We start from the raw sequence: 23,233 nt of genomic DNA, 5'->3' as shown, positions 1-23,233 counted from the left end.
AGGCTCCTTCCCTACACCCCAGTCCGTTGAGCAACACCCTAGAGCTCCTATTTCCAGCTTAGTGTGCATATCGCCGGAAAAGGGCGCAGGATGGAGACGACCAAGGATTCTCTACTGTATGCCATTGAAGTGTCCAAATCGATGCTCACACGCGGCACTTTGAAGGATGTATTGGCTGCTGTACGGGATTCGGTAAGGGAGCGAATGATTGCTTACCCGATGGACAATACAGGGGTTTTGCTGTATGGCGTCTCGGGGCATAAAAATAATTGTAAGATCCTGCTCGATCTGAAACCCCAGAATAGTCGGGGTATTAAACTGCTATTTCGCCTTTTGGAAGACGAAACCTTTTTTGAAGAGAGCGTTGTTCCTGCGGCGGGAAACACTACGTCTCTGGGCGATGTGTTTTTTAATGCGGGGGTAATGTTTGAGCAGGAAAAAGCCAAATCTTTTCGACGCCTTGTTCTAGTAACAGATAACGACCAGCCCCATGATCCAGAGACGAGGCTGTTTGAGGTCGCTAAAATCAAGTCGTATGATCTCGTTCAAAAGAATGTCACTATCGTACCTGTTTTTGTCAGTTATCCCGATCGCAGATTTGAGGTCAGTAAAATGTGGGAGGACTTTTACTATACTCCCGAATTTTACATTGATAGTAGCAACACAAAGCTGGAACCCATCAATGGCAGCCCAAAAGACATTCTGACTGCAATCAGTAACCAAGAGGTACCACGTAGGCCGGCGTTTCGGAACTGTATTCAGCTGGGGGACCTCAAAATTGACGTGCGAGCTTATGTTCTGTATAAACAGCAGCTGCCGAGTCAAAAGTATGATGTCTCTGTTGACGGAGACAAGCCCGTGGTGGCGGTAAGTCGTACGCACTATATTGTGGAGGAAAGTGGTCGAGAAGTCGAGAAAGAAGACATGACGCGGGCGTTCAAATTCGGGAAAAGCCGAATTGTTGTTGACCAAGAGACCTTGGATTCGCTCAAAGATTTCGGGGAGCCGGCAATTCGTATTCTCGGGTTTCAAAAGCGAAGCGAGGTCGTGTTGGCGGGGCATTTGAGCCATTCCTTGTTTATTTATCCTTGGGATGTGTTGAGCAAAGGGTCGATTAGAGCATTTATTGCATTGTGGAGGTCTTTATTGAATAAAGACAAAGTGGCGATTGCACAATGTATTTTGAGAACCAACTCGGCACCTTGCATAGCTGCACTTTATCCTTCACCCGAAGTTTTATCGCCGGACGGCCACCAAACATCGCCGCCTGGTATTTATTTGGTTACTCTACCGTACATGGATGACATTCGTGACATACCTCAGAATACTATTCACTTAACGGCAGAAGAAGGCCTTGTAGACTTGGCGGGAGCTGTTGTCGATAAGTTGACAATGCCTCAGGGATATAGACCTGAACGATACCGAAACCCCAAACTACTTTGGGTTTCATCGATAATTGAAGCTCAGGCATTGTCCAGAGAAATGCCAAAAGGTGCGGTTGACGGCACCTTACCAAAATATCGCTCAATTGAGACAAGAAGTGGTGCCGCGATAAGAGCTTTGAACGAGGTGCTAACTAAAATACCACCCAAGGAAGAGAAGGCAGAACCACCGGCAAAACGTGTCAAGCACGCTGATATCTCAATTGAACACGCGGAGTCTTTGGCTGCGAATCAGAACCTGGATAAGCTCACGGTTGATCAGCTCAAAGGACTAACCGCTCATGCAGGCGTTCCGGAGCCTCAAGGACGACAAAAAAAGCATCTAGTGCAAGCGCTGATGGAGTTCTTCAAGGGCATGTAACAATGGATAATAACTTTAATACTATTTAATAATTGATGGCCGACGCGGGGCGCAGGGCGCCAACGCTACAAGGTTCGGCTAGTGGCAAGCGAACATGGTTACTTGCATCCAGAGCAGTTGCAAGAGGAGCCGCACTGGCAGTCTTTAGTAGATTCGCAAGAGCAAGTTGATTCGGGCATTGTTGTTTAGTTGGGATGATAACGGCGGATGTGACAGTGTCTTTATATACTACAGGAACCCGTACCCTCTGCCAAGTCGCATGATGTGGGGGAATCTTCCAGACGAGCAAACACGTGAACGGTGGCAAAAGCAGTAATTATGGTTAGACTACAGTGAAAATTATTGCCCCAGTTGAAATTGTAATGTCAATGCTACTGAGACCGCCAGTACATATCGGTCCTTGGATCTGGTATCAATGCTCTCAGATCGAGCGCCGCTGCCCACATTATTGGATCAACGGGTAAGCCGGAGAAACCCCTCTGACCAGAAACACTAGGCCTTCAAGGATAATTTACTACACATTTTAGCACTAATCTCTTCGCAAAGGATAGCGTTCTACTTTATGGCCATCTTTGGTGACGACGGCAATCTCTAGCCAGTCGCCGACTTGAATACGCCGCTCAGCAGCGCCAGCAAATGCATCTTTCACCAACTGAAGAGCAGTTTCTAAATCCAAGTCATGTTGAGCAAGTGGTTTACCTGTTTCAGGGTCCACCTGGTTAGCCTTGCGTACCTGGTTATCCAAGAAGGGAACGAGAAGTTCACTGGCATGACCGGCTGCGCGGCTAGCCTCTCGTTCATAAGAGCCTACTGGATCAAAAGAGTATACAGCGCCAGTTCCGTCAGGCTCGATGCCAACAAGGATCGGGCTAACATAGTAAGGGAAGAAGCGGCGACGATACAGGGTGTGCATGATAGAACGTGCACAAGACGAAATTGCCAGCTTTTTATTGTGCTTGTGATGGTACCAGATGATATCGTTGTGTACGTCGTCCACAAAGGCGCGAGCGTCGGCAGAAAAGCCATTAGGAGACACCAACAACCCGTCTCCTACGCTATGAATCTGACTCTCATTCCTTGAATCAATAGAATATCCAGTCGAGTGTCGAGTATCGCCTGCCAAAATAGCAAAGTCTTTGCCTGCAATTGCCAGAGTAGAGCCGCCACTGCTGTCTCCGTAGGGGTTGAAACTGTGTTCGATAGGCATGACTAACCGCCGCTCGTGGCGGCTCGACGTTTTATACAGGCCGAATTTCGTTGATCAAGGGACCTGTAGAGGCAATTTATTTTAAATATCTCGGGGGGAGACTCAAGCATTTGGAATTGTGCTGGTTAGCACTTGAATCGAAACTACGTAGATAGATACCACTGAACAGCGTTCCCCGGAGTAAACCTCGCGGCGCGCCATTCGATTTTTATTTGTTATATACTCACTTTGTTTGATTTTTTTTGTTAAGAACGGACAAGACAGGAAACGAAATTTTAAGGTGCAATCATGTGGGTAGCGAGAACGCCTCTCCGTGTACGACTTTGGTGTAGTAGACGTAGAAGAAGTCAGAGTAGAGGATGGTCTGTAAAATACCAGCGACAATCGAAATCCAGCCTACTGGATCCTTAACGATCCAACGATAAATCCAGTTGAAAACATATAAAGCGCGGTAAGCACCCAGAGCGAAAATATAGTGCGTATTCATGGTTTCACATTTACCGGTGCGCTGAATCATAAAAAGCTGGGGTAAAATGGCACCCGCCTCGAGCCAGATACTAAACGACCAGAGCAGCTCTGTGATGGTGAATTTCTCGTGGAATAGCACGGCCAGCGCCGCTGCAGCGCCAAATAAATACCGGATCTTGAAAGTGTCCAGCTGGGGATTGAGCGTGTTTCGGAATTGAGTCTGCATCAAGTAACAGATGTAGCCCGACGTGGAAATGTACACAAGCTTCAGTACTGTGTTGTACAAGGACCGCTGCCATGATCCACCGAAAAGGTCCAGATAGCGGGTGAGGTAAACCACCAAGTACACTACCTGGGTTTTGAAACTCAATCCATTGACGGATTTCGACGTGTGAATTTTGTTGATCAACACGTAGATGCTCAGGCAGTGCACGAGATCGCCAGCAACGCGGAATAAATTAAGCATAGGTGGGTTCAACGAGGAGCGTGGAAACGTCACCGTAAGCACCTGTAGTACTTTTTAGATGGGGGTGTTGGGACGGATGCCCGGAGGCTGCCTACATTTTTACGCTAACCGAACACATTGATTCCGATAATAAATAACTAACCGAGTTTGGGCTTTTTGGCCTCTCTTTCACGAGCCAGCTCTCGCTCTTCGTACTCCTGTTCAATAGCCGCCAAGCGGTCATATTCTCTTTGCGATCGCGCCTCTGCCCGGCATCTCCAAGCTTCATATTCGGCTGTGGGGTCGAGTCCATCTGTATCGTCTACGGTATGATTCAATTGAGTCTCGGCCCTCACCGTGCGCTCTATTAGTTCCAATGTGCTCTGCTTGGTATCTGCTGCAGAGGCATGTGACGTATCAGGTTTGTTTCTTCTGACGAATTTCGGTCGAGAAAGCTGAGTGGTAGGCTCGGAATCGTCGCTATAGTCAGAAGACTCGGCCTCAGACTCGAACTCGTCTTCGGACGAGGTCTCCTCATTTTTCTGCTGCTGGGGTGCGGCCTCTGTCGTTATGGTTTTGTTAACGGTTTCATCGTGTTCAGAAATTAACACAGGTTGCTCATTTTCACTACTGTGTGTTTCCGATTCTTCTGACCTCTCAGGATCAAGTACTTTTCTGGCAAAGTGCCTCTTTTTGTTCGCTGACATGTCCCAACTCCAGGCAGAGTATAACGAATTTAAGCAGGCGATCCAGCAGCTTAGCACAAAAATTAGCGAGTTGGAGAGCGAAAGCGAAGAACACAAGCTAGTTCTTGACACGCTCGAGTCTATGGAGGGCTCCCGGAAGTGTATGCGTATGGTTGGCGGCGTTCTTGTTGAACGTACGGTGAGTGAAGTTGTGCCAAGTTTGCAAGCTACCAGACAGGGCCTCGAAAAGGCAGTACAAACGCTAAAGGGAGATCTGGGCAAAACCGAAAAAAGTTTGGATGAGTGGAAGGTCAAGCACAATGTCAAGGTTGTTTCAGCATAGATAATTCTATTTACTTTTCTGCCTTGCCGACAGGTTTGGTTATAGGAGGAAGGGCAAGATACATAGGAACAAAAATCAAGAACGCAAACACGATGGTCGTCAGACCAGACAGGTACACCCAAGAGTTTGTGATAGTCCAGGAACGTGCCCACTCGTCGTTAGCATTAGGTCGTAGAGTAACCACGTTGGCAGAGTGCAAAAACGTCTTGCCGAGTCTCTGGTAGTCAATAAGGAATGTAAACATGCCGTACTGGTCAGGTGCCTGGAACTCTGTGCAGTATTGACCAGGTGACTGCTCCTTCAGGGTCAGTCTGTAGTAGGGGTCGAGCATCTTGAACTCTAATTGGATGTCTGTGGCACCTTGACGAGGAGCCCACTCTGATTTCTCGCTGTCCCATTCTTCGATTTGGGCACAGAACTTGAGTTTGTCGTTGATACGGTACAACAACGAGCTCTCGCCAGTTTCGGCCAGCTCATGTTTAACATCACGAATTCTCAGGACGCCGCGCTCTTGGAATGCCCATTGCAAAATCTCGTCACCATAGCTAGAAGTCGCCAAATCAGAAGAGCCGATCCATGCGAACCGTGCACCATTGCGGCCCTGGCTGCCTGCGGCCAGGACACCTCGAGACCCTGCAACAAACGGCGCAATCTGGCCGCTGTCTTCACCATCGTCAAGCAGCCTGTTGTAAGCGTATGCAGTTACGGGAGCACGAACAAATGGGAACGCGTATTTTGACGTACCGGTCAAAAGACCAGCACCAGAATTGTTCACAGAAACGGGCCCGGTAAAGGTGAGAATAGAGTCTCTGAATGAAGACTCATCAACACCGATTTTGCCGGATCCAAAGTGATCTACAAACACAGTTCCTTTGGGGCCAAGACTGATGCCGAATTGGGCGGCAGCGTCTCGCAGCGCGGCCGGTGAAAAGTCACCAGATGTGAGAGCTACAATGTTACCACCCTCATTGAAAAAGTCTAGGATCTGCTTAGCACCAAAGTTATGACCAAGACCCTTGGTTTTGCCCGGAACAATCAAGACATTGTCAAAGGCACGCTCGCCAAAGCTGTGAAGCGGGGGTGCCGACTTCAATTGAGAAACAGTAACTTCATGACCACGGCTTTTAAACGACTCTGAGATGGACTCGCCAACTTCAGCAATATCGCCTGTGCTGTCCACAACAACCAGTGTGCGTTCTCCAAGCGGCGCTGCTGTCACCACTCGGCTCAGCACCGCCAAGGTGGCCCCAAGTATACTCAGACGCATTTGTCAGGTTGGAGTTTAGGAAGGCGCGAGGACACCTTTTCCCAACTAGTGAGGAGCCGAACCAACTAGCACCAGACCACAAAAAAGAAAAGAGATGACAGACGCTGGGAATATTTCCAATGAAGAATTCGCAGAAATTTGGGCCCAGATGAAATCTGCAGAACAGCAGGCAGGCCACATGGAGCAGCGGCTGGACGCCATCCACGATCGCTTAGACGACTTGCTCGAAACACTTGAATCTTACAATGAGGTTTCAGAGGAGCAGGTTCCCACAAGCCCGATGAAATAGCCTCCAAGACTGCAAAATAAATCAATGTTCCCCCCATAATTTAACGCACGGGGTCCCGCCCTGGCCCGGTTCAACCCTTACCCATACACGCTCATAGCAACTCCATTTAAGAACTTGCCCCCAGTTTTACGACTATCAGAGAACATGGGACAATTAGTTGAAGGTATTTGGCATGATGTTTGGTATGACACCAAGGCACACGGTGGACGATTCGTACGCACTGTAACTCAGTTTCGCAATTGGTTGTCAAAGGACGGCAAAGTAGCAGAGACTGGTCGGGCTTTCCCTGCCGAAGCTAATCGCTATCACCTGTACGTGTCCTATGCGTGCCCGTGGGCTCACCGTGTTCTTGCAGCTCGCACCCTCAAGGGCCTTGAGGAATTGCTGCCTGTGTCGGTCGTTCATCCCCTTATGCTTAAGAACGGTTGGGAACTCAGCAGCGACTTCCCCGGTGCCACGGGCGATCAACTGTACGACTTGAAGTTTTTGTATCAATTGTACACCAAGGCTGACCCCAAATATACTGGTCGTGTCACAGTGCCTGTTCTGTGGGATACCAAGGAACAGACCATCGTGAGTAACGAGTCTAGTGACATTATTCGTATGCTCAATACCGCCTTTGATGATTTGGGAGCCAAGCCTGGTAACTACTACCCAGAGGAGTTGCGTCCACAAATCGACGATGTCAATTCCTGGATCTACGACCTCATCAACAACGGCGTCTACAAGTGTGGCTTCGCAACCACCCAGGAGGCCTACGACGAGAATGTGTATCCTTTGTTTGAAGCTTTGGATCGTGTCGAGGCAATTCTTTCCAAGCAGCGCTACTTGACTGGCTCAAGACTTACTGAGGCCGATGTTCGCTTGTGGACAACTCTGGTGCGCTTTGATCTGGTCTATGTCCAGCATTTCAAATGTGATATTAAGCGTATCTCTGACTACCATAATATCCAAAACTACATGCTCGATCTTTACCAGACTGGTGGACTGGGTGAGACTGTTAATGTACCGCATATTCGGACACACTACTATCGCTCCCACAATACAATCAACCCCTACGGTATCATTTCCGCCGGCCCCAAGCTTGATTTCAATGCGCCACATGATCGCAACCGTTTCTAAAGACTTAAGTACACTATATAAGTGATTTATATGAGTCATTATCGCTACCAGCAGCAGAATCTAATGGGTTTAGTGGAACTGGCTTGCGAACAACGCCGGAGTCGTTAATATTCTCTTGACCATTTGGCACTGGTTTGCGTGAGAGAGACTCCACAAGGCTCTCTGTACTATCTGGCACTGGTTTGCGCGAAAGAGATTCCACAAGGCTCTCTGAGCTATCGGGCACTGGTTTGCGCGAGAGAGATTCCACAAGGCTTTCTGTACTGTCAGGCACTGGCTTTCGAGGCACCACATTCTGTATGCTTGAGATATCAGATGCAAGATCGACGAAATCAGGCTGATCGGATGATTTAGTGGAGAACGGGTTTAGTTTTTCAGGGTTCAAAACCATTCCCGGTCGCGGAGGTAGAACAGGGATTTTTGACGCTAAGCCTTCACCAGCCCACCATTTTTTAGAGTCGGTCGAAGGATGTGGAAGCCTGCTGGGTGTCACAACTGCTTCGCGGAATTCCTCGTCATTTATAAGTAGGGTGGTGTCTGGTCCCATTTGCTCACGACGCTCGTGGTAAAGCTCGTGGAACAAGGTATCCTTCTTGGTCTCATCTATGATGGTGACAGTTACCTCAAATAGTGCGTACACAGGACGGTGATCGCTGAATTTGATCTTTGTCGCCGAATTATAGGCGAGGTTTCGCACATTCTTTCCCCGGGTCAAGATGCGGTCAGTCCAAGCAGGAACCCGAGCTTTTTCTGACGTGTCGTAGTCGTCTGTACCTGGATCATATTTGTACGTAGGCAAGAAAGTGATCTTCCCTTCATTGAAATAAGGGAAAGTCTCTCCGCGGATCATTTGCGAAGCGAGTTGGTCACGCTCGACCATTCGGGCTAAGGCATGCTGAAGATCGCCTTGGTCTAACATCGTTCTAACCGTGTCGTTGGGCAGATCGATGCGATAATTGAGATCTCCCAGCCAGAACACAGTGTCGTGATCTTTCATTTGTCTTCCGCGGTTGAATCGCACGCCAGATGCTAACACCTTGTAATCGCTGTGCCGCTCTTCTACGTTATTCATTCCTGCTGCCAGATGCGAGTTCAAAAAACAAATGGACGTATTTGCATACATGAAGCTGATGCCAACACCACCCTTGTTTCCTGTCATACCACCAAATGCAGTCTTTTTAAATGCGCCTTCAACGTTTCTCACACGATGCATCTCACTCCTCTTGACAAAAAGCATGGATGCTGTACCAACCAGTTGGCCAGATCGCAGAAGAACATAGTTCTCGCGCCGGTTCAGACTTTGGTGGACCATGTCCTCCCAAAACACCCGCCTGCCAGAATCCGCGTTCAGAATCTGACCCGCACTAAGCTCCACGAGTTCTTGGAATCCAAGCATATATAGGTCGGGAAACTGTGCCATTTCACGAGGAAACAGCCAAGATGTAAGATCTGCCTGAGTAGGAACTTTGCCGTTAACATTGAATGTGCCACAGAAGACCTGGATTTTGTAGTCCGAGGAATATTCCACACTACGCCGAGCGAGCTCGGCTTGAACATAATCATTGACCGGGTCGGAAATCGTTATTCCCATCTGACCTTCTGCTAACCCAAGTAGCAGCTCGATAGTGGTTTGGCGACTCTTGTCCACAAAATTGTTAACGTAGAGCCGACTTACACTTTTCGTTACATCCGAAAGTGCTCCTGCTAGATTCATTCGACCAGAGCGAGTATAGGAAGACTTGAGAGCATTAGTTCCGGTGTAAATTTGAGAAAGCTGATCTCCATTATCAGCCCACAAAGTAGACAGTTTTTGCCATAGATCTTCATTTGGATACAAATTGTTGTAGTCCAAAAACAGATCCAGAACATCGCGAGAGATGATTTGTTGGATGAAGTTGGTGCGATCCAAGCAATCCAAACAGTTGGTACGGAACACACCAATTTGTTCTGTTTCCGTTTCGCAGGTCGTTGGGTTATGGGAGAAAAAACCGACTTCCATGATAACTTCTTGGATACGATCCAGAATCCGAGAAGCAGCACCATATCCCTGTCCATTCCCGACCTCTTTATGAAAGTCAAAGTGCATATAACGCACTTGAGGGTCTTTGGACTGCTCGATATGCTTGCTAAATGCAACTGATAAATCCCGTTCGCCGGTTTTATCGGCTAGTAGGTCCACAATTTGTACTGACCCAAATCGCTCAGTGATCTGTCTTAGGTGTTTGTTGAACGCAGGCTGTGTTGCTTCGAACGACCGGGTCAAGTTTGGTTTTCCTCCCAAAAAATTGCCGTCCTGTTCCCAGAATACAGGGACTGAGCCTCTAATTTGGACATAGCCGAATTGTAAACGGTTTTCAAGCCACAAAATGGTCTCTGTCTCAACGAAGTTGGCAACGTTGCCCTCGTCATCGATACCGCGAACGTTGAAACGAGTACCTGCCCGTCTACACGATTGACGGGAAATCACTGACAACAATCCGTTCAAATTATCAAGTCTAATTGGCTGGGTCGATGCGAAGCCTCTGATAACGCAGGTCAGAAACCCACCAGCGTCCATGAATTGCTGCTCATCGGCAGCCAATCGGCTTCTAAACACGATTAACTCCTCCATCATGAACATATTCCACATGAAACTTGCATCCAACGGCAGAGAAAATGATTTTGTGTCCCCTGAATTTTGCAAAACCGCTGTGAGATCGAAGTCGTTCGAGTAGTAAAAGCTACCATTGTTCAAAAGCTTGCGGATGCCACCGCATGGGTGTACATTAACGTCCACAGGGGATTGACCAGGATGGTGAATCTCCATGGTAGGCATTGCATCCAAAAAGTCCCACGCAGACTTCGTCAAGCAGTGGAAATCGACAGCATGAATACGCCAAACTGCACGACCCGGCATCGGACGGGCTGTGCGTGCGTGGGCAGTAATTGTACACAGGAATACATCCGTTCCGACATTGATCAAACCCAAACAGCCGAAGCAATCAACCACGTGTTTGAAACCTTCTAGATCAACTTCGCTCTTCTTGTTAAAGGTCACAATACACTTTGTGCGCTGTTCCAAGGAGCCCTTGGGGTTTGAAGACATAACTAACAGGGCATGATATTCATTGACGATTGCTAGTGTACGAGGCGACTGCTTGAGCAGTACCTTCATTGGGGCCGACATGGCTACTTCCTCTGTTTAGCGAGTTTCAGCTCAAGCAAGCCTCGATCGAAGGGTTCGCTCTCACAACTAAGCGCTGACTATAGGTAATATCACCAGCGAGGGTAGTAGGTATTTTGAAGGGGTATAGTCAAAGACGAAATTTAATTTACTACGGAGCGGTACAGAACTCCACAATTGAGAGGTCTTTTGTTGGAAAATTTCTTGAGCATCCAGACTTTTGGTTCTATTTTGGCGGTAGGGCCACTGGAAGATCGGGTGCGATTTTCGTAGCGAGATTGACATTAAATAACTCAAAAATACCGAAACCACATTTTCCTGTTATCAAGTCCCCCCGACGGAGACTCGGCATATAGGCTTATAGACTACGAACGCTGACCTTCAGCTCGGTAACCATCAACCCGAGGACAAGCGGACCCTTGCCCCAGCCGAGTTGGAAAGCTGGGTATATATATATTTTATACTTGCAGTCCTACATTAAAACTTTCAAGTGTTGTGAAAATGGTTCGATACCAGCCCGATCGCGTGAATTACAAGTGGAGCATTGATATGCAAACCCGACTTCTAGATAATGCTGGAGGCCATTTAAACAATTCCCTGTTCTACGCCTTTTACGAGCATGCTGTTGCACGCTTCTGTGCCGATAACGGCGTTGCATACGGGAACACGCAGTACGGCCGCTTGATTCTGAAGTCTTCAACAGAGTACCTTGCCCCCGTTCATGGTTATCCTGATCCAGTAACCATTGGTTTGGGCGTGCGCAAGCTCGGTCGCAGCTCAATTGACTTTGAGTTTGGAGTGTTCCAGGGCGAAGGCCCCGCTAAAGCCGTCGGTTATGCTACTCACGTCTTTATGGATAAGAACGCAAAAAAGCCCTGTGAGATTCCCGCAGAACTCCGCTCTGCTTTAGAAGAGACTCTGATCTCGCCTACAACGCCCACATCTATCGCCAAATTATAGAGTAATTTTAAGCTACGTAATAATTCTTTTTATGCACAATATTAAAGAAGGACCACTGCCAATAAAAATATGAATGCGGCAATAATATATAATCTGATGGCACGCTCGCCGCGAGCTGCGCAAACAAGAACTGCAACCAGCCAGGCCTTGAAGGCCAGAGAGAGTATCAATGTGGCTTCGCTGAGAGACTGTGGCTCCTTTGTTCTCAAATCATTTTTTAGTTTGGATTCTCGCAAGGCTTGTTTAAGGTCTCGTGCCCTAACCATCAAAATAGAACTGTCCTGATCTATTTCGCCCTCATCTTCGGTAAAGTCCAAAAGTTCGTCTTGATTATCGTCTTCTTGATTCCAACTATTATCAAACTCTTCCTGAGCAAGCAGGTAAGAATAGTCTCCGGGGCTTTTCGGTGGTAACGAATTGCCACCAATAGACAAGCCGCTGTCGAAGCTGTGGCTCTTGCGATGACTGGCCACTGACCGGAGTCTTTTCGGCGAGGGCCCTTCAACTCCCACAGCTTCTTGCGTCGGTGCCCTCTGGGTTGATTTCGGAGGTGTTCCAAGAATGCGCGCATTCTCAGAGCGTGCGAGGGCCGCAAACCGTTCTTGAAGGCGTTGGACCTCGGCCAGCGCATTCACCCTATGCTCGATCGGTGTCCACTGTTCATGTTCTAGTTTCGGTGACGTCGTTGGTGTTGGTAACCCATATTGTAACTGCAGCCCCGACCACCGCTTGCGATTGTCCCGCGGCTGTGATGCCGTCTCCATTATTGGATGGGTGGGAGTAGAGAATTTTGGTATTTGAAGGTATGCAGGTAAGCACTGTATCGAAGATCGCGGGGTCGCCTCAAGTATAACCAAGGCCCTATCTGGCTATGTATCGAGTGACGTTACGAAATATTTATGTGGCATATTTCACGCAGGTGGCTTATGACCTTGCACCTGTTTGCTTCTTGTCAGGTCCTCTCTTTTCACGGAATGTTTCTATATAACTCGTTTTTACAATACATGATCACGTGGCTGGTTTTACATAAAGCAGCATGAGAAGCCCGACAGGCTGCTTAGGAAACGAAATAGACAAACACCAAAACAGTAGTTTTGTCTAGGCAACCACATTCAAAGCTACGTGGACTTGAGTGATAAGCTAGTGTTTACAGTTATTTATCTTTGTGATATAACATTTCTCAAATCCTCCATTTCCTCTACCACTTGGTCGAGCTGATCGTCTGACGTTGTGACGCGTGTCGACAGATACTTTCTGTGACTCGAGAGATGATCAATGGCTTGAAGCAACTCATTCTTCGGCAGCACTCTGCCAAGTGTATCTTGGCGCCCGTGCGATGCCAATGTTGCCAGCAGAATGTTGATCAAGAATGTCTCTCCAATGAGTGCAATAGAAATTTCACCCGAGGGCTGGATCCATTGTTGCCAACATGTGTCTATCTGAGGACCAAATCCCTCGATAAATAGAACAGTTTCGGGTACAACCCGACTACCAAGCTGTTGAAGTAGAACAAGCATAATCATAAGCAAGCCTCGCTGCCATGCAGAATGAAGACGCGGCTCTGCGGAGGCAACAATGTTTCCAGATTGTATACGGCGGGAAAGCGGTGCCTCTAGAATTACAGTGAGAAGCCCATTAGCTACAAAGTGGTCAGCCATTGTTGCAAGTGGTAGCCACTCCAAAAAGTAGAGCAATGCGAGCTCTCCTAAAACTGGATTTTCCGGTTGCAGCTCAAGTGCATAAGAATATAAGCGAGCCACTGCCCGGTCTGCTCCTGTGTCCAGCATGCTTTGAAGCAGCGGTTGTGCGGTACTTGACGCATCGTGAATCAGAGCCAAGCTTTGGCGAAGACAAAGAATAATCTCAGTGAAATACTCCGCTGTAGCTTCTGCGGTGGATTGCGTTGTTTGGCTAGCAATTACTCTTGCATCACAGATAACAACTCGATCAATCAATGCTAAAAGAAGCTCCCTGACTTTCGGGTCGGGAGTTCCCTCGAAAACTGATAGCTCGAGGTTCACAATACGCAAAAGGTATTTATACGCACTCGACGCACCTGGCGCCGTGATTACTGCTTGTATGCCCAAAGCAGACCCACTGATCAACCTCAAAGCTTCCTGGAGTATTTCCAACGAAAAGGTGAGCTTTTTGTTAATGTGAAGACGGTGTAGAATCGCAAACACCAGGTCGATACGCATTTCACACCCCTGACTGAAATAAGGAACTGTAAGGTCAGACAAATTCGCGCGTAAAGCAATCTCAGCCACAACAGCTAAATCTTCTTCTAGAGCACCCTGTGTCAAAACTGCCATACACCACGCCCGCCAAAATCTAACCAATACAGTTTGCGCGTCAATGAAAGATAGATTGATGTTTGCTTCTGCCACGCGAGGTCTAAGAGTCTTCCACTCCGGTTTTTGACGCAAGCAGAGATCTAGATGAGTGAGAGAGTAACCGAACTCGGGTCCATAGCATTTGTGTTGTCTTATTGGTTGTGGCTGTGGCTGTAATTTGAGGAATTGCTGATGGATATTTTCATGTAGCAAGGCATCGAAGCCTTGCACAGCGAAGAATTTCTCCGTAAATCCCCTCAACCTTGTGCGCGTGAGAGAGCGGACAAATTTCTCGAGAGTCGGGCATTTAATACCATTGAACTCTAGAGAGGCGAGAATCTGCACCGCTCTAGCTACAACTAGAACATGGTAAGCACCCTCTACAGTGGGTTCAAAAGCATCGCAGTAAGCCATCTCAACAATATCGACTGCACGTTGGATCACATTCTCGCTTCTGGTATTTCCCTCTGCCAGCGCTTCCAAAACGCTTGAAAGCACACGAGGACTAAGCTTACGCATCGCAAGACTCTCTAGAGCATGCAAAAACGTGTCAGGGGAGTCGGAAGAAGGTGCTGAAGGTGCATTTTGGACGTCTTTCCCTGATGAAAGCAATATCCGCAGTCCTTCTTGCTGGGAGCGGGCTACTGTTGTGAAAAAGCTGCCAAGTGCAACCAGACCATCGTCTAATTCCAGTTTGCTTCCAGCACTGTGGACGAGTGCATCTAGTAAAAGCTGAGACCCGGATCGGCCCAAATAAGTTAGAAGCGAGGGTTGATCTGGTCCCCCTACCTTTACAAGAGATTCCAGAACCTCTAGAACAGATTCACGAAGAGAGGGATGTTGGTAGTATGTTTGCACAAGCTGTGTCGCTGAATCATGTAACTTCCTTTCCAGCAACGAATATTCAAGTTTCTGGGAACTTCTAGTGTTGACCAACCAAGAGCAAACTTTGAAGTATGCTGGTTCGGTCGTTGTAGTAATGGCTACCAGCAAAGGGCGTATGGCTCTGGCGCTTGAAGGACCGCGTCCTAGCAAATTTTTGAGTAAAAATTCGGCATTGGGCCCGATATCCCCCTCAGCGGCTGCTGAGATGACCCCTACAATGCCAGACATGAGATAGTCACGCTGTCTGGGTATCTTGTAACTCCAGTATAGGAAGGATTCGAAGACGTCCAGCAAATGTCGTAAAAGCTTCTGCATCACATCTGTTTGTAACTTGCTCTCACTGTCAAAGTGATCCAGCAAAACCCTAGTGAGCTTAACAACTTCAAGCGTGAAGTCATATCTGTGGGTTACGATCTCGACACCACCTACAACTGTGGCGATGAACCCTGCCTCACCACGCTGTTCAAGCAGGCGTGAGCAGGCAATATGTGTCCATACCCGATTTGGAAGCACAGGGGTTAGCTTGACGAAAAAGCCCAGTAATACTGTGCATTCCTCCATTCGAGAGAAGTCCCCTATAGATTCTTCGAGTCGTGTCGCTAATAGCTCAACAATGTCACCCCGAGCAAGCGAGGCTGACAGCGATCCCAGTAGTTTGTCCGTGCTCTCAGCATCCAGTAATGGAATAACAGTATTAATCAGTCGTATAATTGCCAGTGCGTCAGTTGACTGTCCAGCGATAGAACCTTCAAGCACGCGAGCTAACAAAGACCAGCCATTATATTGAAAATTCCACATCACTAGTGGTCTTTCGCCATCTGCCAGTACTTTACCACTCCATTTGGCTGGCAGAACGATGGCGCCCTGTCCATCAGTAGTTCTTGGCGCAAGTAGCGTTAGTGGGCTTCGAGCGACAGCTTCCGTTCCTTCGATATCAATGCTGCTACTGTCGACCTCATCAACGAACGAGTCAAGATTAGCCACCAATTTATTTGCAGCAGGTCCAGTGGCTCTAGCAAGGTGAACGAATGTGGGCAGCGCAGCGGGAACTTTGGCTTTAGCCAGCTCGACCGCGGTGGCTATGAAGTCATTCGCAAAAAATCCTTTCGCCAGAATGGGAAACGGAGAAATCACCATGTCTATAGCTCTTGCCAAATCATGTGTGATATAGACACAGTGACAGAGCGCTTGAAGAACATCTGCGATTGTTTGGGATACTTGCACAGATTCACCAGTAGCACTAGCTAGGTCAACTAGCTCCGTCAGCCCATAATCATCTAATGCTGCCTTCAGCATTTCGCCAGACTTGATGTCTAAATCTTCGCATCCTTTCGCTTTGCACGCTTCCAAAAGGCCACTAAGTGACTTATCCGGTTGGCCACTATATCTGACGGCAACATTGTGAAGTACAAGGGCCCAAACCACTCTAATTGAGACCGGTGCATCGGCAAAAGCTCTGTGTAGTGTCAAAAGCACGTCACCATCTTTGAAGTAGGAGAAACCTTCGTTGTCGTACGAAAAATCTTGGTGGACATTGAGGAATTGCAGACTAATTAAGACAGCCCGAGAGAAGTTTTCGTGGCTGAACGCTGAAAAATGTCCAGTCGGAACCGCCGCTTTTTGTACCCAATCAACAATCAAAAGAGATGAATCGGGAATGACATAGGATAGTGCAGTGAAGACTAGATCCAGGAGCGATGTAAGGACTGCTGGGGAGAGCTTTCCACTACCTATAACATCAAAGATTCGAGGGAAAAACTGTTCATCGGCCAAAATTTGAGGAACATGTCTGTTGACAGTGCTTTGGCGCTCTGACGGATCGCTCTCAAGGTCGAACCGTTTTATTAATTCAGTTGTAAGTTTGATAACGGAACAATGAGCTGTCTCTAGAGACTGTTTGATCTTTTCGAGACTGTATCCATCAAAAGAGTTAGATGCAGCGTAAACTACTGCTTGCTCGCTAGTGGACAATTTCGACGCTATTGTTTTCGCGTCAGCTTCGTCTATGTTTGGCTGCGTAGCCGATCTGGACTGCAGACGCTCAGGACCGGTAGGTGGTGTGTTGCATCGCCTCAAACAATCGACATGCATCTCCAGAAATTCATCCAAAGCCTCTAAACTTCGCGAATTAGTTGCAAACTTCAAAGCATGCAGCGCAGCTTCATAGTCCATTGATGACAGATGATGTTTACTCGACGAAAAATACATCAAAACCGATTATGGGATATATTGGGTTGCGTGAGCAGGACCAGCCGCGCATTTATATAAACTAAAATAGTCAAATAAACTTCTAAATCAATTGATTTGGGGTGTTGTCCTGGTCTTATAATTTTGTGCGCGGATCTTAAGAACCTACTTGCCCATCTGCGATCCCTTCGTCATCATGGTCATCGTCAAGATATGTGGTGTTAGAAGGCCGCAGGATGCTAAAATAGCACTCGAAAACGGTGCCAACTTGATTGGAATCATTTTAGTACCAGATCGAAAACGCACTGTGGATATTCAGACGGCTAAAGCGATAGCAAAAGTTGTTCATGAGTTCAACAGGGCTCCCATTAATATTCCTGAGCCTGAGGAGGAGACTTTGTGGGAACAAAGAGCCAGGCTGCTTGAGATAGCTTCACATTCCAATCCTATGCTTGTTGGGGTCGTACAGAATCAATCTTTAGATGATGTTCTCAGTTTACAACGTGAGATAGGACTGGACATTGTCCAGTTTCACGGAGACGAACCACTCAGTTGGTGTAGGGAAGTCCCAGCTCGTACATTCAAACGGTTCACACCAAATACTGAAAATTTTTGTGATGCACTTGAACCAGACGCTCATTTTTTGCCCCTCATTGACGGTGAAGTCGGTGGAAATGGCGAACCTGTCGATTGGGCGTCTTTGCAGCAGTTGGCCCAAGAAGGCGGAAAATTCTTACTTGCCGGTGGATTGAACTCAGAGAATGTTGAATCTGCTTGCCGAGTCTCTGGTGTGGTTGGTGTTGATGTTAGTGGGGGCGTCGAAAGCTATCCATATAAGGATGAAAAGAAGATTCGGTCATTTATCAAGGCCGCTAAATCGTTGCATCAAAAGGAATATCAAGAGTAGCAATTCCCCCGGAAAATCTTCTTTTTATTCCGATTGTTTTGAACCTCTACACGAGGGCACATTATGCTCTTCCGCGAAAGCAATTCGCACCAGTCTGGGTTACATTCGCCGACGGACTTGCTCGAAAAAGACCGTATCGAACCTGTTTTCTCAATAATGAATTCTCTTGAATGATTTGGCCCAAATCCCGCGATTTAGGAATCATATAAAACTTGAGCATAAGTTCACACGTCGTTTTCCAAAAGTGAGCCTGTAAGAATACGGATACATACAACCGTCTTATATTTTGTTAATGCGTGCACTATTTATAAAGACCAGCATCCATAGCAGCTGTGTAGCGGCTACCCTTCACTTTGAAACTGTCCAAAACATCATGGATCTCTTTCAAGTCAGCGTCAAAGAGCTGGATGGTCTTGAAATTTTCAATTTGACGAGCCGCCTTAGTTGATCCAGGAATAGGAACGAGCTGGGGATACTTGACGCCGGCCCACTCCTTATTGCTCAAGCTGGTGATGAAGGAAAGCGCAACCTGCGCAGGTGTAACTTTCTTGCGTTCGGCAATGTCTTTGGTAACCTCGACGAGCTTTTTGTTATGCTCGTAGATCTCGCCTTGGAAACGATCGAAATTCCTACGCATATCACCTTCAGGAACATCTTTAGGATTTAGACCAGCCAACAATCCTTTACCAAGAGGTGAGTAGCAGATAACAGGGATATTGTTTTTAGCACAAATCTCGAAAACGCCGTTTTCAACTGCTTCACGAGAAAACAAAGAGAACTCAAGCTCGACGGCACCAATTGGTGCTCCGGTGGCCAGAGCTTTCTGAATCGTCTGCGCAGATACTTCGGACAAGCAAATTGACTTGATCTCGCCTGACTTGACGTATACATTCAGCCGCTCCAAGACGTTCTCTATGGTATCATCACCAAGTCGAGCAAGCGTGTACATGTCAAGAGACTTAGGATGGCTTTTACGAGCTGCGTACAAAGGAGCAAGGTACTTTGTGATTGCCTCGACACCCGGTCTCAACTCCTCTGCACTAGTGACTGGAGCCCAGTGGTCATTAACACCGGACTTGATTGAAACGTAGACTTTGTCTGCATATTCAGGATAGGTCTCAAAGAACTTCCCAATTTTCTTGAGGTTCTCGTGGCGGTCAGGCATTCCATAAAACTCACCGCCGTTAAGAAAAAGTGGCTTGTCAGTGGCCTCGATTACCTGCTTTAGGACAGCATTAAACTCATCCTGAGTAAACTTGAGCTTAGGATTCCAAGTGAACCCCATAAGTCCAAATCCAACCGGGAAAACGTCGAGTGTCATGTTAGTTTTTTTGCTTAACTTTGGATGGGTGAACGAGCTAATTTATTGTACGCTTTGCGTCGACTTAGTAATGTCACACACCTGATCGGTGTGAGTGGGGGAAGGACGAAGAGTAGCGCGCTAGACGCTCAAAAATGTTTTGAAAATTGAGAAAGTCGGGCTTTCATGTCATGAATCTCGGGAAACTCTAGAAATGCGATTATCTGGTATCTGAGTCCCCCATGATGGCCTTAGTTGGTGGCGCTGTTTTGACATGCATGCACGTTTGGATTGCTCTTACACTACCGTTGAATGCAGCTCCGGCGTGCTGAACCCTGCTTGCCGTATCAGATTTCTCAGCTTCGTGAGAGTGCTAGTGGCACTTCTTTTATTTTGGACACTTTCAAAATGGTATAATGCTCCACACTGGGGTATTAATTTTTCTGTTATGTCAGGATGCCTGCCAATTATTACTGTGGGTGCTTCTAAGTGCGCCGCATAAGACTAACCAACAGTTCCTAAGTGGAGGGCTAGGGTCGCTTGCTGTGTAGGAGTTGTTTAATATCCAGTAGTTGCATAATACCGGATCTGGCGCACAACTGTTTTTCGAATAGGCATCGCACTAGTCTTCGATCTACCACTCTTTCGGTTGTGCAGCTCGTTTGACACAGTAGCTATGTCTTGGAACTGACTAGTTCTTTTGGGCAGCATCACCCTACGTATAATTCCATCTGATCGCGGTTGGTTCATGGTAACTTGTTCAAGCGGTTTTACCCCGCTGCAAATCTCAGTTATATTTAGGTACAATACACAACTGAACCTATGTGCGTTACATAATATGTCGTAGGTGAAGAGAGGTTGTGGTAGCTAATCTAGTATCACATAATGAAATCTAGGCTGATAAAAACGAAGCAGGCCTAGACACCCCAAATACCTCGGATAAAATCCAACATAAAGAACAAACAACGAGTCCATACATGTTACTGATATCAGAATTGGCCAGTCTATCAAGCATTTATTGATGAGTTGGACCACAACATGCTTTAATGCTCAACTCACTGGGAAAACTAGGGCATTGAAGTGGGCGAATAAAACTAGATTGGCCGTATCCAGTCAAAAAAGACAGCTGGCCGCAGCATAAAAAGTGATTGCCATCTACTAACTACGGTGCGTCCCTAGCACTATAAACAAAGGTGGTGGATATTAGACATGTGTATCGCTCCAGGCGAGAGGGGCTTTATCAAATCTTATAATTGACGGCGATTTCTATAATGGGAGCTGATAAACAAACTAAATTTCCTAAAATTGTGCAGACATAGAGACACTAAGAGTATATTGCAAACAAAACTTGTTCTAGTAGTTGCCGTGCCCGGTTTGGACTAAGCACAAACTTGGGCCTTTCATGAGGTAAGAGTACGATTACCCAAGTTTGACTTCAATATTGCCAAAATGACCTTTATGAAAAGAAAATAAAAGCTTGAAAAAGCAAAAGATGAAATCGGAAACGGTCAGTCTGGTTTCTTTTCAAACGCAGCCGAGTTTGGTTGTGAAAAGAGTTGATTCGTTTGACGACGAAATCTCAAGCACAACCTTACAAAGGTGTTAACCTGAAGGGTCTTTACAAGCACTACGCTGTGTAAAGCACTGATGGGTTCTGTGGATTACTAGCCGATGGCAAGAATTTACAGGAAAACACTCGGGGGCATGCTGCTACAGATAGCCGACTTTAGTCGTGATTTGTAGACAGAAACCTCCTCTCAAGTTATTGATGCTAAGCTTTGCTTAGCGGACTATAACTGAGGAACTCAAAAAGGCAATTGGATGCAGTTGATGTGTTGACAGTGTAACAACTGACAATGCAGAGACTGGGTGGAAACACGAACTTTGAAAAACTATGTTTCTTCGGAAACTAGGCAGTCTCTTGACTGTTGAAGATAGTTATCTGGTTGATCCTGCCAGTAGTCATATGCTTGTCTCAAAGATTAAGCCATGCATGTCTAAGTATAAGCAATCTATACAGTGAAACTGCGAATGGCTCATTAAATCAGTTATCGTTTATTTGATAGTGCATTACTACATGGATAACCGTGGTAATTCTAGAGCTAATACATGCGTAAAATCCCGTCTGGGATGTATTTATTAGATAAAAAACCAATGTCTTTGGACTTTTTGGTGATTCATGATAACTTCTCGAAGCGCATTGCCTTTGTGCTGGCGCTGGTTCATTCAAATTTCTGCCCTATCAACTGTCGATGGTAGGATAGAGGCCTACCATGGTATCAACGGGTAACGGGGAATTAGGGTTCGATTCCGGAGAGGGAGCCTGAGAAACGGCTACCACATCCAAGGAAGGCAGCAGGCGCGCAAATTACCCAATCCTGACACGGGGAGGTAGTGACAATAAATAACGATACAGGGCCTTTGGTCTTGTAATTGGAATGAGAACAATTTAAACCACTTATCGAGGAACAATTGGAGGGCAAGTCTGGTGCCAGCAGCCGCGGTAATTCCAGCTCCAATAGCGTATATTAAAGTTGTTGCAGTTAAAAAGCTCGTAGTTGAAACTTGGGATTGGGAGTCTGGTCCACCTCACGGTGCGTACTGGAACTTTTGATTCTTTTTGCCTGGACGTCTGTTGCGTTTAATCGCGTGGCAGAAAGGTCAGGCCATTTACTGTGAGAAAATTAGAGTGTTCAAAGCAGGCGTTTCGCTCGAATATATTAGCATGGAATAATAGAATAGGACGTATGGTTCTATTTTGTTGGTTTCTAGGACCGTCGTAATGATTAATAGGGACAGTCGGGGGCATCAGTATTCAATAGTCAGAGGTGAAATTCTTGGATTTATTGAAGACTAACTATTGCGAAAGCATTTGCCAAGGATGTTTTCATTAATCAAGAACGAAAGTTAGGGGATCGAAGACGATTAGATACCGTCGTAGTCTTAACCGTAAACTATGCCGACTAGGGATCGGACGGGTAGTTATTTTAGCTCGTTCGGCACCTCGTGAGAAATCAAAGTTTTTAGGTTCTGGGGGGAGTATGGTCGCAAGGCTGAAACTTAAAGGAATTGACGGAAGGGCACCACCAGGAGTGGAGCCTGCGGCTTAATTTGACTCAACACGGGGAAACTCACCAGGTCCAGACACAATAAGGATTGACAGATTGAGAGCTCTTTCTTGATTTTGTGGGTGGTGGTGCATGGCCGTTCTTAGTTGGTGGAGTGATTTGTCTGCTTAATTGCGATAACGAACGAGACCTTGACCTACTAAATAGCTGGGTCAACAATTTGTTGAGTATCAGCTTCTTAGAGGGACTATCGGAGACAATTCGATGGAAGTTCGAGGCAATAACAGGTCTGTGATGCCCTTAGACGTTCTGGGCCGCACGCGCGCTACACTGACGCAGCCAGCGAGTACATAACCTTGTCCGAGAGGATTGGGTAATCTTGTTAAACTGCGTCGTGCTGGGGATAGAGCTTTGCAATTTTTGCTCTTGAACGAGGAATTCCTAGTAAGCGCAAGTCATCAGCTTGCGTTGATTACGTCCCTGCCCTTTGTACACACCGCCCGTCGTTACTACCGATTGAATGGCTTAGTGAGGCCTCCGGATGCGAATTCACTTGTGGGCAACCGCAACGAAGTCGCAGAAGCTGGACAAACTTGGTCATTTAGAGGAAGTACAAGTCGTAACAAGGTTTCCGTAGGTGAACCTGCGGAAGGATCATTATTGAGATTCATATTACACCTGTGAAACAACTAAATTGCTTGGCCGAAAGGCAAATGTAACAAAAACTATTTTACCTATTATATCTGAAAAACGAAATCAAAAGTTTCAACAACGGATCTCTTGGTTCTCGCATCGATGAA

General features: G+C 46.9%; 12 protein-coding genes across 12 annotated transcripts; 4 read left to right on the top strand and 8 right to left on the bottom strand.

The window, feature by feature from the left end:
* Window positions 1-90: 90 nt before the first annotated feature.
* B9G98_04554 (ATP-dependent DNA helicase II subunit 1) lies at window positions 91-1,803 on the top strand (the record flags this gene model as incomplete). The annotated part of the gene is made up of 1 exon (XM_024811111.1): window positions 91-1,803. The coding sequence occupies one exon, from the start codon at window positions 91-93 to the stop codon at window positions 1,801-1,803; it is 1,713 nt and encodes a 570-aa protein (XP_024666879.1).
* Window positions 1,804-2,332: 529 nt separating this feature from the next.
* B9G98_04553 (Proteasome subunit beta type-6) lies at window positions 2,333-3,010 on the bottom strand (the record flags this gene model as incomplete). Its single annotated transcript, XM_024811110.1, has 1 exon — window positions 2,333-3,010. One exon carries the CDS (start codon window positions 3,008-3,010, stop codon window positions 2,333-2,335), a length of 678 nt encoding a protein of 225 aa, XP_024666878.1.
* A 286-nt stretch (window positions 3,011-3,296) lies between these two features.
* Window positions 3,297-3,944, bottom strand: B9G98_04552 (ER lumen protein-retaining receptor; the record flags this gene model as incomplete). The annotated part of the gene is made up of 1 exon (XM_024811109.1): window positions 3,297-3,944. One exon carries the CDS (start codon window positions 3,942-3,944, stop codon window positions 3,297-3,299), a length of 648 nt encoding a protein of 215 aa, XP_024666877.1.
* A 137-nt stretch (window positions 3,945-4,081) lies between these two features.
* On the bottom strand, window positions 4,082-4,630 carry B9G98_04551 (hypothetical protein; the record flags this gene model as incomplete). Its single annotated transcript, XM_024811108.1, has 1 exon — window positions 4,082-4,630. The coding sequence occupies one exon, from the start codon at window positions 4,628-4,630 to the stop codon at window positions 4,082-4,084; it is 549 nt and encodes a 182-aa protein (XP_024666876.1).
* A 332-nt stretch (window positions 4,631-4,962) lies between these two features.
* Window positions 4,963-6,219, bottom strand: B9G98_04550 (Dolichyl-diphosphooligosaccharide--protein glycosyltransferase subunit WBP1; the record flags this gene model as incomplete). Its single annotated transcript, XM_024811107.1, has 1 exon — window positions 4,963-6,219. One exon carries the CDS (start codon window positions 6,217-6,219, stop codon window positions 4,963-4,965), a length of 1,257 nt encoding a protein of 418 aa, XP_024666875.1.
* Window positions 6,220-6,652: 433 nt separating this feature from the next.
* On the top strand, window positions 6,653-7,630 carry B9G98_04549 (Glutathionyl-hydroquinone reductase YqjG; the record flags this gene model as incomplete). The annotated part of the gene is made up of 1 exon (XM_024811106.1): window positions 6,653-7,630. One exon carries the CDS (start codon window positions 6,653-6,655, stop codon window positions 7,628-7,630), a length of 978 nt encoding a protein of 325 aa, XP_024666874.1.
* Window positions 7,631-7,643: 13 nt separating this feature from the next.
* On the bottom strand, window positions 7,644-10,796 carry B9G98_04548 (Polyphosphatidylinositol phosphatase INP52; the record flags this gene model as incomplete). Its single annotated transcript, XM_024811105.1, has 1 exon — window positions 7,644-10,796. One exon carries the CDS (start codon window positions 10,794-10,796, stop codon window positions 7,644-7,646), a length of 3,153 nt encoding a protein of 1,050 aa, XP_024666873.1.
* Window positions 10,797-11,294: 498 nt separating this feature from the next.
* On the top strand, window positions 11,295-11,753 carry B9G98_04547 (hypothetical protein; the record flags this gene model as incomplete). The annotated part of the gene is made up of 1 exon (XM_024811104.1): window positions 11,295-11,753. The coding sequence occupies one exon, from the start codon at window positions 11,295-11,297 to the stop codon at window positions 11,751-11,753; it is 459 nt and encodes a 152-aa protein (XP_024666872.1).
* Window positions 11,754-11,794: 41 nt separating this feature from the next.
* Window positions 11,795-12,517, bottom strand: B9G98_04546 (hypothetical protein; the record flags this gene model as incomplete). The annotated part of the gene is made up of 1 exon (XM_024811103.1): window positions 11,795-12,517. One exon carries the CDS (start codon window positions 12,515-12,517, stop codon window positions 11,795-11,797), a length of 723 nt encoding a protein of 240 aa, XP_024666871.1.
* A 393-nt stretch (window positions 12,518-12,910) lies between these two features.
* On the bottom strand, window positions 12,911-17,143 carry B9G98_04545 (hypothetical protein; the record flags this gene model as incomplete). Its single annotated transcript, XM_024811102.1, has 1 exon — window positions 12,911-17,143. One exon carries the CDS (start codon window positions 17,141-17,143, stop codon window positions 12,911-12,913), a length of 4,233 nt encoding a protein of 1,410 aa, XP_024666870.1.
* A 211-nt stretch (window positions 17,144-17,354) lies between these two features.
* On the top strand, window positions 17,355-18,065 carry B9G98_04544 (N-(5'-phosphoribosyl)anthranilate isomerase; the record flags this gene model as incomplete). The annotated part of the gene is made up of 1 exon (XM_024811101.1): window positions 17,355-18,065. One exon carries the CDS (start codon window positions 17,355-17,357, stop codon window positions 18,063-18,065), a length of 711 nt encoding a protein of 236 aa, XP_024666869.1.
* Window positions 18,066-18,366: 301 nt separating this feature from the next.
* On the bottom strand, window positions 18,367-19,386 carry B9G98_04543 (putative pyridoxal reductase 2; the record flags this gene model as incomplete). The annotated part of the gene is made up of 1 exon (XM_024811100.1): window positions 18,367-19,386. The coding sequence occupies one exon, from the start codon at window positions 19,384-19,386 to the stop codon at window positions 18,367-18,369; it is 1,020 nt and encodes a 339-aa protein (XP_024666868.1).
* Window positions 19,387-23,233: the final 3,847 nt, after the last annotated feature.

The sequence above is a fragment of the Wickerhamiella sorbophila genome (assembly GCF_002251995.1).
Source record: "Wickerhamiella sorbophila strain DS02 chromosome Unknown contig2, whole genome shotgun sequence".
Lineage (NCBI taxonomy): Eukaryota > Fungi > Ascomycota > Dipodascomycetes > Dipodascales > Trichomonascaceae > Wickerhamiella > Wickerhamiella sorbophila.
Note: the sequence above shows the minus strand (reverse complement) of the source record. Positions and strands in the feature narration are given on the sequence as shown.